The sequence below is a fragment of the Apodemus sylvaticus genome, chromosome 1 (assembly GCF_947179515.1).
Source record: "Apodemus sylvaticus chromosome 1, mApoSyl1.1, whole genome shotgun sequence".
In the NCBI taxonomy this organism is placed as follows: domain Eukaryota; kingdom Metazoa; phylum Chordata; class Mammalia; order Rodentia; family Muridae; genus Apodemus; species Apodemus sylvaticus.
This window is the reverse complement of record NC_067472.1, coordinates 53,898,949-53,913,621: the sequence shown is the minus strand read 5'-3', so window position 1 is coordinate 53,913,621 and position 14,673 is coordinate 53,898,949. Positions and strand designations below refer to the sequence as shown.

The 14,673-nt window shown below is 38.5% G+C and overlaps 1 protein-coding gene across 1 annotated transcript; it reads right to left on the bottom strand.

The window, feature by feature from the left end:
* Positions 1 to 4,488: 4,488 nt before the first annotated feature.
* LOC127678295 (prostatic steroid-binding protein C1-like) lies at positions 4,489 to 7,398 on the bottom strand. The gene is made up of 3 exons (XM_052173141.1): positions 7,347 to 7,398; positions 5,421 to 5,611; positions 4,489 to 4,563 (listed from the first exon to the last, which is right to left on the bottom strand). Exons 1-3 carry the CDS (start codon positions 7,396 to 7,398, stop codon positions 4,489 to 4,491), a joined length of 318 nt encoding a protein of 105 aa, XP_052029101.1.
* Between the last annotated feature and the right edge of the window lie 7,275 nt (positions 7,399 to 14,673).

The following is a 14,673-nucleotide window of genomic DNA, read 5'->3' as shown; positions in this document are numbered from 1 at the left end:
CTCAGCTCCTTCACTTGCTTGTTTGTGTTTTCCTGTAATTCTTTAAGAGACTTTGTGTTTTCTCTTTCATGACTCTTGCCTGTTGACCAAATTCTCCTGTATTTCTTTAAGTGATTTTCACATTTCCTCCTTATTGGCTTCTATCTTTTGACCCATATTCTCCTCAATTTCTTTAAATGATTTTTGTGTTTCCCTTGTAAGTGCTTCTAAGTTTTAATCATTTTTCTCCTGAATTTCTTTAAGAGATTTATTTATGTCCTTTATGTATTCCTCTAACAGCATCATGACCAGTGATTTTAAATTCAAATTTTGTTTTTCTGGTGTGTTGGGGTATCCAGGAGTTGCTGCTGTTGGAGAATTGGGTTCAGATGCTGCCATATTGCCTTGGTTTCTGTTAGTAAGATTCCTAGGTTTGCCTTTAGCCATCTAGTTCTCACTGGTGTTAGTTGGTCTTGTCACTGACTGGTGCTTCAACCTCCTGTGAGCCTCTAAGGCTATTTCCACGACACTGGATGACTGGGTTTCCCCTGGAACAGATTGCTGATGTGCTGCCTTCCTCTTGTGTGCTGTTGGAGCCCTGCTGTGTCTTGCCCCAACTAATGTTATACTTGGGTTGTCTCATTGAACCTGGTGCTTGCTCCCTGACTGCTCTGTCATGGAGTGAAGATGGTGGCAGGAAATCCTTCCAAATGCTGATCACCCCGTAGGGCACAGGACCCATGACCAGCTGGCACACAGACGAACTGCTGATCTGCCCAGGTGCTGGGCACAGGCAGACCCCTGGCAGTTTGTGCCCCCAGAGATCTTAAACTCGGGAAATCTCAGTTCCTGATGCTGCCTTTCTGCTCCAGCAGGCAGCAAAGATGGCAGCATGGAGTCACTTCCTGTGTTGATCCCCACGTAGGGCACAGGACCCACGACAGGCTGGCACACAGAGGAACCACCTATCTGCCCAGGTCCTGGGCGCAGGCAGACCCCTGGAGATTTGCACCTCCAGAGATCTTAAACTTGGAATATCTCAGTACCTGCTGCCTTTCTGCTCCTGTAGGCAGTGAAGATGGTGGCGGGGAGTCACTCCCTGTGCTGATCCCCACGTAGGACACAGTCCTAGTCTTGCAATTATAAACCTTCTGTTATGTATGTATGTAAAACATTCCCAATGATCCAATTATAAATCCTTAGGTAAGAGTTTATAGCATAATTTTAATATATTTTTTTCTTTTGAGAGTAGAGTGCAAAGAAATCACAGATTTCAGTATGCCCAGACACCAGGAGAGCCACCTAAGATCACGATACCAATGTTACAAAATATAATGGAGTGAGGAAGTACTATGGGGAGCCCATGTTAAGGTGTGCCTCTGAGAAATTATGCCATGAAATATATCTTGTATAAGAGGTTTATTTTGGGAAGTGAGAGGAAGTCTGAAGAAGGGCTAGAAACAAATGAGTGGACATGTAAACAGACAGACTCACAAGATCAGAGCCATAAGGGCAAAGATGAGGATGGGGCACAGAGAACGACAGAATGGGAAGAAATAACACTAGGAATAGAAAGAGAAAAACAAATAATTCTTAGCCATTAGAATTGCTTGACCCTGTAACCTTCAGTGCTGGTTGTCTTTTGGATTACTGGGAACAGGGGAAAATAAAAAAGCCAGCAGAGGCTGAGAGAAGAGATTGAATAAAGTGAGAGAAGAAGGCAGTTGATGCAGATGATATTGTTAGGAGACAGTTGAGCAAGGAGAATCTGAGATAGTTATATATCAGTTATATATATATATTGTCATGGTCAATGAAGTTTCTTTTTGCAGTAGGCAGTGGTTAGTGCAGAGACTCATAAGTTAATAATAAGTTAATGCAAGTGTTCAGAGTTAGATGAGCCATGTTTATCAATCTGTGACTATTATCTAGTCAGAATATGAGGGCTAGAGGATAGAGACGAGTGCTGAAAGAACCTTTTGACAATGACAAAGCTATTGTGCATATGAATTCACAGCTGCTGTTGTTAGTTTAACAAGCCCTGCAGGAGACCATGCCACTTCAAATATCAACATGAACATACCATTAGTCCCAATATTTGGGCTACTGAAGCAGGCAGATCTTCCTGAGTTTGATACCAGCCTGGTCTACAAAGTGAGTTCTAGGGAATTCAGTGCTACACAGAGAAACTCTTTCTCAAAAAAACCCAATAAAAATAGAAAAACTAAAAAGAAAATTATAAGGAAAAGTTAAGCATATTTTAATGACTATGAAAGGATTTTTATATGTAAAAACATGAAAAATAATTCAGTGATGAGTAAGTATCACCTGAAAATTCTAATCAAGAGATGAGATATGACCCCAACCACTGAATTCAGGTATCTATTTTCCTGAACATTTTACAGACTAAACAGTGTCACCTGGAGAGCTGAGTTTTCAATCTGTGTATGTACCTTCTGTCCTCCATAAATGCCTCCCAGGACTACATCTCACCCTGCAATAAACAGGTTAAATTCAGTCTCCCAGACTCATACCTATCATCCATTCTCAGGCCCTACTGGAAAATCAGACTAAAATGGAGGGTTTCATTTCAAGTTGGTACTGACTGAATCCCTTTACTCTCAGTCATGTTGACTTGCAACAGGTTTGTAATCTTTTGAACATTTGGGTTTGTCCAGACACTAGGCAGGACACTAGGAAGACTCCAGGGTTGAGCTTGTGAGAGCAACTCACAGCTTTCAATTCTACCACTTGGAAGCTGTAGCAGAAGTGACCTGTGATTCCTTTCTTTTCTGCAAGGTGCCATATTTTTCTTAGCATGCTTCGAGAGTACTGTCTTAAAGTGACACACTTGGCAAACTCCTTTCCTTTCCTTCCCTTCCCTTCCCTCCCTTCCCCTTCCCTCCCCTCCCCTCCCCTCCCCTCCCCTCCCTCCCCTCCCTTCCCTCCCCTCCCCTTCCCTTCCCTCCCCTCCCCTCCCTCCCCTCCCCTCCTCTCCCCTCCCCTCTTTTCCCTTCCCTCCCCTCCCCTTCCCTTCCCCTCTCTCCCTCCCCTCCCCTCCCTTCCCTTTCTGTTCTTTTGCTTTGCTTTGCTTTGCTTTGCTTTGCTTTGCTTTGCTTTGCTTTGCTTTGCTTTGCTTTGCTTTGCTTTGCTTTGCTTTGCTTTGCTTTGCTTTCCCCCCTTTTCTCTCCTCTGTGTCTCCTTCACAGGGTCATAAGAAAGCAACTATTTGTCTGGCATATTACCCAGAAGTATCTTTGATAGGTTTCCATTTTAATTCCCTCTACTTTGAGACAATTTGCTAATTTTTGTTTTGTTTTTGGTTAGTATTTGTGGAAGACATTTATTATGTTGATATTCTTCCTGACAACCAAACAAATGGTAAGTGTGGACATGAAGTAGGATTCTGTGTCTTCTTGAATTTCATACGGTTTTAATTTGAAAATATTTTCTGACTTTTTTAATTCTATTTTTCACCTCTCTCCTCAAGTTTTGACTTCTGTGTTACACACAGTGGTTTCAAGATATACTGTTCTTTTTCATTAAATATTCTATCTCAGTTTCTTTTGTATTGCATGTAGTGTGTTTGGGAAATCACTTTTTTTTAAACATTTATGGTGTATACTGTTTGTGTGGTTAGAGACTGTATCACAGTCTCAGAAGAGATTTTGATTTTCTTTGTTTACTTGTTCAGTCATAAAGGGTGGGGATGTTAGTATCCTGAACTTGCTAAAGCACCTTCACATACTCCTTTATAGCAAGGCCCCATTCAGGCTGGAGGATATGGACCTGTTTAGAACTTTAGGTATTAGGCATCCATAAAACCTCCACTTTTTCTTATCTTTCATTTTCTCCTGTGTCCTGATGTGGGACAAAGCCATGATAGCCTTACTGGGGAAAATATGGAAATATTCAGAGTGACATGAAGAAGAACCATTAATTACAAATGAATATGTGTTTTTGACTAGAATACAAGCTTGCACATTTGAATCATTGAAAAGATGTACTGCATTTCATGGCAGAAAGAGAGAAAAAATGGTGGATCTACTTTGGTGAAACTTATTTCAACCAGAAGTTTATTTCAGAATATGGAACTTGTCATAAAAATTACCATAGGTTGAATGGGGAAGATAGTGAATTGGGCAGTGAATAGCACATTGAGCAGGGATAGCAATGAGACAGAACAGTTTGTACAGCAGCCACAGAAGAAGCCAATGTTTGTCATCATCTTTGATAATTTTTATTTATGTCCACAAAAATGTGGAAATTACTTGCAGGTCAATGCAGGATGATGCTTGAACAAACACAGTACAGATTACTCTGTTAAATATTACCATTACTGAAAGTGCCATTTATTTATTCATTTGTTTGTTTCTTTGCTTATCAAAGTCCATTCAGTATAAAACTTGAGACTTAGGATAACAACAGACAGATGTCAAAATGCAAGGAGAGTAATTTATTGGTGCAAGACTGTGAAACCCTCACATTGAACAGGGAAAATCAGTTCATCTAGAAGAGGAAATCAATCTCAGGATAATAGGTGTCTATCCATGCATTCACACTACAGTCCAGTATAATTTGTGCCTAGAAATAAACAGAAATTAAAGTAAAAAAAATATGAGGAGAGTCAGGCAGCTCCTGGAGAAGAAAAGTTAACAAACACAAGAGTCTGTGAAAGGACATTGGAAAGAGAGAAGTGAAAATGCAAAAGTTGCTAAGAGGAAATACCATCAAATAATGCATATTAGTGGAAACTCTTTCCAAATTCAGATGAATACACTCTAAATGGATTCAATAGTGTATCTAAAGTCCCCAGCTTTCTATGGTCTCATTGTGATCAGGAGGGGACAGAGTGTGTCCTCTGCTCCCGAGGAATAGCTTTCTCTGATGATTTAGAATTGTGGCCTCTACTTTCCTTTCAATGGGATAATGAGGGAGCATGGGCAAAAGTGGGTAAGAAGTATTGGAAACAGGAGGTTCACAGGCTCCTGGCAGAACCAGCAAATTTGGTAGAGAAATGCATCTTGCCAATACTTTGCTCTTAAGGAGGTTGTCTCCAGCTTCTCCCCCCCCCCCATATTTGGGATTTTAATTTACCAAAATTTCCCATGGTATTCAATGAAGTTAATGTCCATTTATTTCTTAGATGTTAATTTCAGCAAAGTTCCCAGCAGACTGACAATAGTTAGCCATGAAATCTACTTTTATAGAACCCAATTGGTCCTTGTGAGGATGCCACTAGAGTGTTGTATTTAGGCTGAAACTCTAGAAAGAGACACCTATCCCAACTACTGTTTACAACTGAACTCAGTTCAGCAATGTATTAATGAAGCAACCTATCATTGATGTCCTGTCCTTTCCCACTATCAAGTATTCCCCCACAGAATGTCAGGTCAACTTCCTTTGTGGCCTTCTAAGAGTGTAAAGCAAAATGAACATACCCATCTCTCTGCTACTATAAATTTGTCTTCATCGCTCATCTGGTCCACACATCTCTTCACTTTTAGTTTTGCTTCAACAGCCGCTTGAGATGCATTGTATATCTCAAGTTCCTTCTTCACTTCTTTCTCACTATTTAATAATAAGCTTATGCTTTCATGGGCAACAGCTTCACAGAGCAGGTCGGTATTAACTGCAAAGTGTAAGAAGAAAGAGAAAGAGTTTACTTAATCAAAATTACTGTTTTGTTTTGCCATGTTTTCTTTTGTTCTGAAGATAGGGTTTTTCTGTATATCCTTGGCTATCTTGGAAAAACCTCTGTAGAGTACCCTGACACTCAGAGAGCCTCAACCTTACAAAGTTTCACCTGATTCTGACTCCTAGTGCCAGCACCACCTGGATGTTTTTCATTTATAATTTTATTTACATCTTTCTTTCTGATTGGACACTGCATAGTGGACTGACTATATAAGATATTGTGGTTCACTCTTGGAACTCCATGAATTCCTCAAAATCATACAGCAAAAGACTAAAAAAATATCATTGTTGGCTCTGTATGTTTCTATATTTTGGTCTACATCTATGACTTTCTAAGCATCTATGACTTCCCGCAATTCCCTATTTTAGCATTAAGTGTTTCAGGCCTGACTTAATCTTCAGTAGAATATTTACAAGTCTTGAAATGTTGAAAAAAGAATTGTTTGTGCCTTCCAACTTAACATTAATAACAGAATTGGAATTTTACAGGAGACAGGAAAAGTAAAAAGTGAGTAGACTCTATGTCTAGAGGAGTAAAATTCTGAAATTGGCAGAATTAGGTCATGGCATCATGTACAGTTCAAGGTAAAAAGCTAAAGTCACAAGAGTTGATCACTTTTGATTCACACAAGAACACATCTGGGAACCTGGAAAAAGCTTTGATTTTGTACAATGAAGCTCAGATTCTAGGAAGGGTGAGTGGACAAACTGATACCTATCTTATGGATTGTAAAGATCTATGATAAATATTTGAATAGAACTGAAGAAATCAACTTTCCTAATCTAGGCTCCATTTTTTCATAAAACCTCTTCAAAACAAATAAATAAGAAAAACTGAATCTTCACAGATATCCTGGGCTAGCCTCAGACACAAGTTGCTCATGTTTTAACCTCATCTATCTTAGACCACAGGGATGTGCCATCAGATCCAGTTTTCCCAGGAACATGTCAATATTGTGCATAGGAGATGCCTGAATACGTTCTAGTATGAACTTTAAGCAGATTCTGTCAGACTGTAGGAAAAAAAATGTAGGCTATAGAATCAGAAAAGCCTAGGTAGACAGGAGTTATAGAAAGGAAAGAGAGAGCAACAGCCCATGAGAAATTGGTTCATTTTGAAGGCACAAGCTACCTATGAACATTCTGTTTATGTGTAAATGGATTTTCTATGAAAATGAGTTAATTAGATAAACAGACATCACACTGGTAATAACTACACAGTATATATCATCCAGGGCACTGACTAGACTAATTTGACCTGCTTATCCTCATAGTCTTGTTGAAAGAATTGAAGATGTATGATTTACAGATTCAGAGAACATTGACTGTTGGGAACAAAGACCTCTCTCAAGTCATTTTCCTATATACAAGAAAGTGAAAAATAATACAACAAACTGAATTGCTTTAATAAAAAATAATTCCCAAACTTTGTTCCTAACGGCCTTTTTGCCTCTTTCCATACCCTCAGCCCCATCAACATTCTTACATAGAAAAAAATTGGTTGAATATATTTGGGATTTTTTTAAAGGATAGCTAATAAAAGGGGTTGGGAGAAATATTAAATTATTGTTTTTTTCTGACCTCAAGTTAATCACACAGAAACTTACCAATTGTTCAAAGAGGCAAACTTACCAGGAGCTGTGGCTGGATTAATCATCAATAATACTCACCTTCATAGCAACAAACAGCCAGAATGATCAGGAGACACAGGCTCAGCTTCATGGTGCTCACTTCACTTTTAGGCTTAGCAAATGGTGAGCAAATGGACTCTCCCAAATCCTGTGGGGATCAGAGATATTTATACATGGTGAGGCTTACAAGTCCTGCCCTCAGGCAAGTGGCTACGCACAAAGTTTGTGACTATTAACATTACAATATTAAGCACAATTTTTATAAGAGAAATTATTTGCTAATTCTCTCAACAAAACATTTGCACAAGGAAAATTAAATAAACATTCAGTCAATGTGGATTAAATTATGTTTACTTTGTATATTAATGATTTGATTCATTCCCATGTGTGGCTAAGTTCTAGTTCTTTCTTTCTATAGATCATGAAGCAAAAGCACGGATTTCAGTGGGATCCAATGCCCATGGTGCTAACTAGAAGTTTTGACCTTAAATATACCACCATTTTTCCTTCCTTCCTTTCTTTCTCTTTCCTTATTTCCTTCCTTCATTCTTGCCATGTATATGTGTATGCTACAGTGTACAAATGTAAATCAGGGGATAACTGTGTGAGTTCTTTCCTTGTACAGTCTGTGCCTCAGGAATTGTGCTTAAATGGTTGGACTTGGCCACAAACGTGTTTCTGCACCAACTAACATGAAAGGCCCTACTTATTTATCTTGAAAAAAATTTATGAGTCACTGCAAGAGCCAACAGACTTGAAGATATTATGATAAGACTACAATCTAATATGTCTTCCAGGTTTAGTCACTTCTTTGAGGCTTGGGCAGGCACTTTCTCACTGAACTATGTTCTATCCCTCAGCTAATATTTTAGCGACTTTTTGAATGCTTTTTATCATGAAAATGTGCACAGCACAGAGAAGGACTTCTTTCAAGATGTCACCTAAGTGTCTACCTCTACTCATGTGTCAGTATATGAAGTCTAACAGAAGCCTGGGAACAGGACAGCCATCACTATTATCTCGCACCATGTTTCTCTTCAAAAACATGGTGGTCATTGATAGAGCCTATGATTGAATCATCTTTTGAATGTGGTTTTAGAACAGGTGAGACATAAAATCTTCCCAATACATGTGAAGGAAGCTGGATGCATGTAGTTTCTTAACTCCATTTTTAATTCTCCAGCAAGCTGCTAAAGGAAAGAAAAATTTAGACCAGAAACATGAGTGCTTTATGTGTCCCCTCATTGTCCCTTTAAACACTGTTTCACAAACATGCTTTTTCTTTACCCAGTTACCATTAATCATTATCCAAAGAATGGCTGACAACAACTGTCCAGATTAAAGAAATATAAAGTCATCTAGTGATTGCCAATGATGGCAGTCAAAAGACCACAGGAATATACCTTGGCTCCAATAAACCTATAAACCTGGTAAAACTCTTACATCTGAACATTCATAGATCTGTAAAGTAGCAGAATATAAAATTAATGCATAAAAGTCAGTAGCATTCCTATAACCACAATGTATAAGAAAATGTTAGAGAAACAATTCAACCCTCAGTATATGTTTTAAAAACTTGTGAATTAAAACAGGCAGATCTGTACCAAGGAGTTGACACTGCTACAGCCCTCCACACTCCAATCCCACCCAGGGAAAGCTTGACCCCCAGGAATGCTGACACACCCGGGCTCACAGTTAAGACCGCCACTACTTCCCCAATACCTGGCCCAACAGAGACCTGCCAGGGGCCCAGGAAATGCAGAAACCACAGGACGACTGGGGATGTGATCCTTCCAGTTTCTATCTGTGCCTGGGAGCTGATGCTGGAGTGCTGATACACCTAAGCTCACAGGCTCACAGGTTCATAGACAGTTTAAGCTCCAGGAGTGTGTGGAAATCCAGCCCCACAAAGGACACAAGATGTAAAACTCCAACACAAGAAGGGAAGATACACCCATGGAAAAGCAAGAAATTAATTTTCTTACAACAAACCAAAAAAAAAAAAAAAAAAGAGCTACACAAACATAATTCCACCTCTACCCTCAAAAATAACAGGAAATAACTATCATTGGTCCTTAATGTCTATCAACATTAATGAACTCAATTTCCCAATACAAAGACATAGGCTAACAAACTGGAAATGTAAATAGGAACCAGCATTTTGCTGCATACAGGAACCATATCTAGTGACAAAAACAGATACTACCTCAGAGCAAATGGCTCAAAAAATATTTTCCAAGCAAATGGTCCAATGAAACAAGCTGGAGTAGCCATTCTAATATAGAATAAAATCAATTTTCAACTAAAAGTTATTTAAAAAGATGAGGAAGAACACTTGATACTAATCAAATGAAAACACTACCAATATGAACTCACAATTTAGAACATCATTTCCCCAAATGCAAGGGCACCCACATTTAAAAGAAACATTACTGAAGCTCAAAGCACTCATTGAACCTCACACAATAATAGTGAGAAACATTAATACCACATTCTCACCAATGGACACATCATAGAAACAGAAACTAAACAAAGACACATTTAAAACAAACCGAAGTTATGAACCAAATGGATTTAACAGATATATACAGAACATTTCATCCTAAAACAAAAGAATATACCTCTTTCTTAGCACTACATGGTACCTTTTCCAAAACTGACTATATAATTGGACACAAAACAAACCTCAACAGATACAAGAAGATTGAAATTATCCCATGCACCTATCAGATTACAGTGAACTAAAGCTGGTCTTCAATAATAATAAAATCAACAGAAAATCTACATACACATGGAAGCTGAACAATGCTCTACTCAATGATAACTTGGTCAAGGAAAAATGAAGAAACTTAAGACTCTTTAGAATTCAATGAGAATGAAGGCACAATCTGCCCAAACTCATGGGACACAATGAAAGCAGTATTAAAAGGAAAACTGATAACTCTGAGTGCTTCTATAAAGAAATTGGAGAGAGTATACACTAGCAACTTAATAGCGCATCTGAATGCTCTAGAACAAAAAGAAGCAAATAGCCCCAAGAGGAATAGATGGTAGGAAATAATCAAACTCAGGGCTGAAATCAACCAAGAGGAAACAAAGAGAACTATACAAAGTATCAACAAAACTAGGAGCTGTTTCTTTGAGAAAATCAACACTATAGATAAACACTTAGCCAGACTAACCAGAGGGTACCTAGACAGTATCTAAATTAACAACATCAGGAATAAAAAGGGAGAAAACAACAGAAACTGAGAAAGTTCAAAAATCATCAGCTCCTACTACAAAACTCTATATTCAACAAAAGTGGAAAATCTAAATGAAATGGATTATTTTCTAGGCAGGTACCAAGTAGCCAAGTTAAATCAGGATCAGATAAATCATCTAAGTTTTCCCATGACCACTAAAGAAATAAACACAATCATTAAAAGTCAACTAATCAAAAAAGGCTCAGGACCATATGGGTTTCATGCAGAATCCTATTATGCCTTCAATGATGACCTAATATAAATACTTTTAAACTATGACCCAAAATAAAAACAAAAGGAACACTAATCAATTTTATCTATGAAACCACAGTAAGTCTGATTATCTAAACCCCACAAGGAATCAACAAAGATAGAGAACTTTAGGCCAGTTTCACTCATGAATATTGATGCAAAAATCTCAATGAAATTCTTAAAAATCAAAACCATCATTCAAAATCAAAATAATCATTCACCATGATCAAGTAGGCTTTATCCCAGGGATGCAGGAATAATTCAATATAAGAAAATCCCTCAATGTAATCCACCATATAAACAAATTCAAAGAAAAAAAAACGTATTATCATATTAGATGCTGAAAAAAAAGCATTTGAGAAACAAAATACAACACCCCTTCATGCTAAAAGTCTTGAAAAGACCAGGAATTCAAGGCCCATACCTAAACATAATAAAAGTCATATATAGCACAACAATAGCAACATCAAACTAAATGGAGAGAAACTTGAAGCAATCCCACTAAAACAGGGACTAGACAGGGCTGCCCACTCTTTCCCTACCTATTCAATATATTACTTCAATTTCTAGCCAAAGCAATTAGACAACTATAGGATATCAAATGGATACAAATTGGAAAGGAAAAAAAAATCAAGATATCACTATTTGTGGATGATATGGTAGTATATTTAAGTGACTTCCACCAGAGAATTCCTACAGCTGATAAACAGTTTCAGCAAAGTAGCTAGATATAAAATTAATTCTAACAAATCAGTAGTATTCCTGAACTCACAGGATAAACAGACTGTGAAAGAAATTATGGAAATAAAAACTTTCAAAGTAGTCACAAGTAATATAAAATATCTTCATGTAACTCCAAAGAAGAAAGTGAAAGATCTATATGACAAGAGATTCTCTGAAGAACAAAATCAAAGAAGACCTCAGAAGATGAAAAGATTCCCAATGCTCATGAATGGTCAAGATTAATGTAGTGAAAATGGCCATTATCTCAAAAGCAATATACAGATTCAATGCAGTCACCATCAAAATTTCAACTCAATTCTTCACAGAGTTAGAAAGAGTAATTCTCACCCTCATCTGGATTAACAAAAACTCTAAGACAGTGAAATCAATTCTCAACAATAAAAGAAGATCTAGGAGGATTGCCATCCTTGGCCTCAAGCTGTACTACAAGCAATAGTAATAAAAATGACATGGTATTGGTACAGAGACAAATTGGTCGATCAATAGAATAGAATTGAAAATTCAGAAATAAAACCACACATCTATGGTCACTTGAACTTTGAAAAAGAGGGTAAAACCATCCAGTGGGAAAAAGACAGCATTTTCAACAAATGGTGTTGATCAGCATGTAGAAGAAAGGAAATTGTTCCATTTTTATGTCCTTGTACAAAGCTCTAGTCCAAGTGGATCAAGGACTTCCACATGAAACAAGACACACTGCATCTATGAAAAGAGAAAGTGGTGAAGAACTTTGAACACTTAGGCACAGGGAAAAGTTTCCTGAACTGAACACCAATGGCTCATGTTCTAATATCAACAATTGGCAAATAGGACCTCATACAGTTGAAAACTTTTTTGTAAGGCAAAGGACACTCTATTGATTTTAAGAGATATTAAAGAGTAGTGGTTATTGCTTCCTATCATTTTTTATTTTAATTTTATACATGTGTGGTTATCTTCTTTGGGTTTGATGAAAGAAGCTTAATATCCTGCTTTTTCCAGGGTATAGTTTCCTTCATTGTAATGGTGTTTTCCCCCCATTATCCTTTGTAGGGCAGGGTTTGTGGATAGATATTGTGTAAATTTGGTTTTGTCATGGAATATCTTGGTTTCTCCATCTATAGTAATTGAGAGTTTCACTGGGTATAGTAGTCTTGGCTGACATTTGTGTTCTCTTAGAGTCTGCATGAGCTCTGCCCAGGATCTTCTAGCTTTCATGGTCTCTGGTGAGAAATCTGGTGTAATTCTGATAGGTCTTCCTTTATATGTTACTTGGTCTTTTTCTCTTACTGCCCTAAGTATTCTTTCTTTGTTTAGTACATTTGGGGTTTTGATTATTATGTGACCGGAGGTATTTCTGTTCTGGTCCAGTCTGTTTGGAGTTCTGTAGGCTTCTTGTATATTCATGGGCATCTCTCTCTTTAGGTTAGGGAAGTTTTCTTCCATGATTTTGTTGAAGATATTTGCTGGCACTTTAAGTTGTAAATTTTCACTCTCGTCAATGCCTGTAATCCTTAGATTTGGCTTTCTTATTGTGTCCTGGATCTCCTGGATATTATGGGTTACAAGCATTTTGCATTTTCTTTAACTGTTGAGTCCATGGTTTCTATAGTATCTTCGGCATCTGAGATTCTTTTTTCTATCTCTTGTATTCTGTTGTTGATATTTGTGTCTATGGTCCCTGATTTCTTCCCAAGGTTTTCTATCTCCAAAGTTGTCTCCCTTTGTGCTTTCTTAGTTGTTTCTACTTCTGTTTTTAGTTCCTGGAAGTTTTTGATCAGTTTCATCATTTGCTTGTTTGTGTTTTCCTCTAATTCTTTAAGAGATTTTTGTGTTTCCTCTTTCATGACTTCTGCCTGTTGATCAAAGTTCTCCTGTATTTCTTTAAGTGGGTTTTGCATTTTCTCCTTATTGGCTTTTGTATTCTCCTGAATTTCTTTCAATGATTTTTGTGTTTCCCTTGTAAGGGCTTCTAATTTTTGATCCATTTTCTCCTGAATTTCTTTAAGTATGTCTTTCATGTGTTCCTGTACTAGCATCATGACCAGTGATTTTAAATCCAAATCTTGTTTTTCTGGTGTGTTGGGGTATCCAGGACTTGCTATTGTTGGAGAATTGGGTTCAGATGCTGCCATAATGCCTTGGTTTCTGTTAGTAACATTCCTATGTTTGCCTTTAGCCATCTAGTTCTCCCAGGCATTAGATGGTCTTATTGTCACTGGCTGCTGCTTCAACCTACTGTGGATCTTTAAGGTTATTTCTGCAACACTGGATGACTGGGTTTCCTCTGGCACAGAATACTGATATGCTGCCTTCCTCTTTTGTGCCTTTGGAGCCCTTCTCAGTCTTTCCTCAAGCAATGTTATACTTAGGTTGTCAAGGTCAATCAGGTGTTCTCTGTCTGCTCTATTATGGAGCAAAGATGGTGTGGTGGGGGTCACTCCCCCTGTTGATTCTCACATAGGACACAGGTCCCGCGATGGACTGGCTTGCAGATGAACCACCTATATGCTCAGTTCCTGAGTGCAGGCAGACCCCTGGAGATTTGCACCCCCAGAGATCTAAAGCTCAGGGTGATCCAGTACCTAGTGACCCTTTTCTGTCCCAGCAGGGAGCGCATATGGCCACAGGGAATCTCTTCCTCTGCTGCTCCCTGGGCAGGAAACAGGTCCCACTCCCAGTGGGCTGGCAGACAAACCGCCTATGTGCTCAGTTCCTTGGCACAGGCAGACCCCTGGTGGCTTGCACCAACAGAGATCTAAAGCTCAGGGTGATACAGTACCTAGTGACCCTTTTTTGTTCGACAGGCAGCGAATATGGCCGCGGTGCTTCTCTCCTTCTGCTGCTCTCTGGGCAGGACATAGACCCCACTCCAGGTGGGCTGGCAGACAAACCGCCTATGTGCTCAGTTTCTTGGCGCAGGCAGACCCCTGGCGGTTTGCACCACCAGAGATCTAAAGATCAGGTTGATACAGTACCTAGTGACCCTTTTCTGTCCCGGCAGGCAGAGAGTGTGACTGCGGGGCTTCTCCATAAAGGACACTCTAAATAGGACAAAATGGCAACCTACAGATTGGGAAAAGATCTTTACCAACCCTACATCCAATAGAAGGTTAACATCAAAAATATACAAGGGACACTGTAAA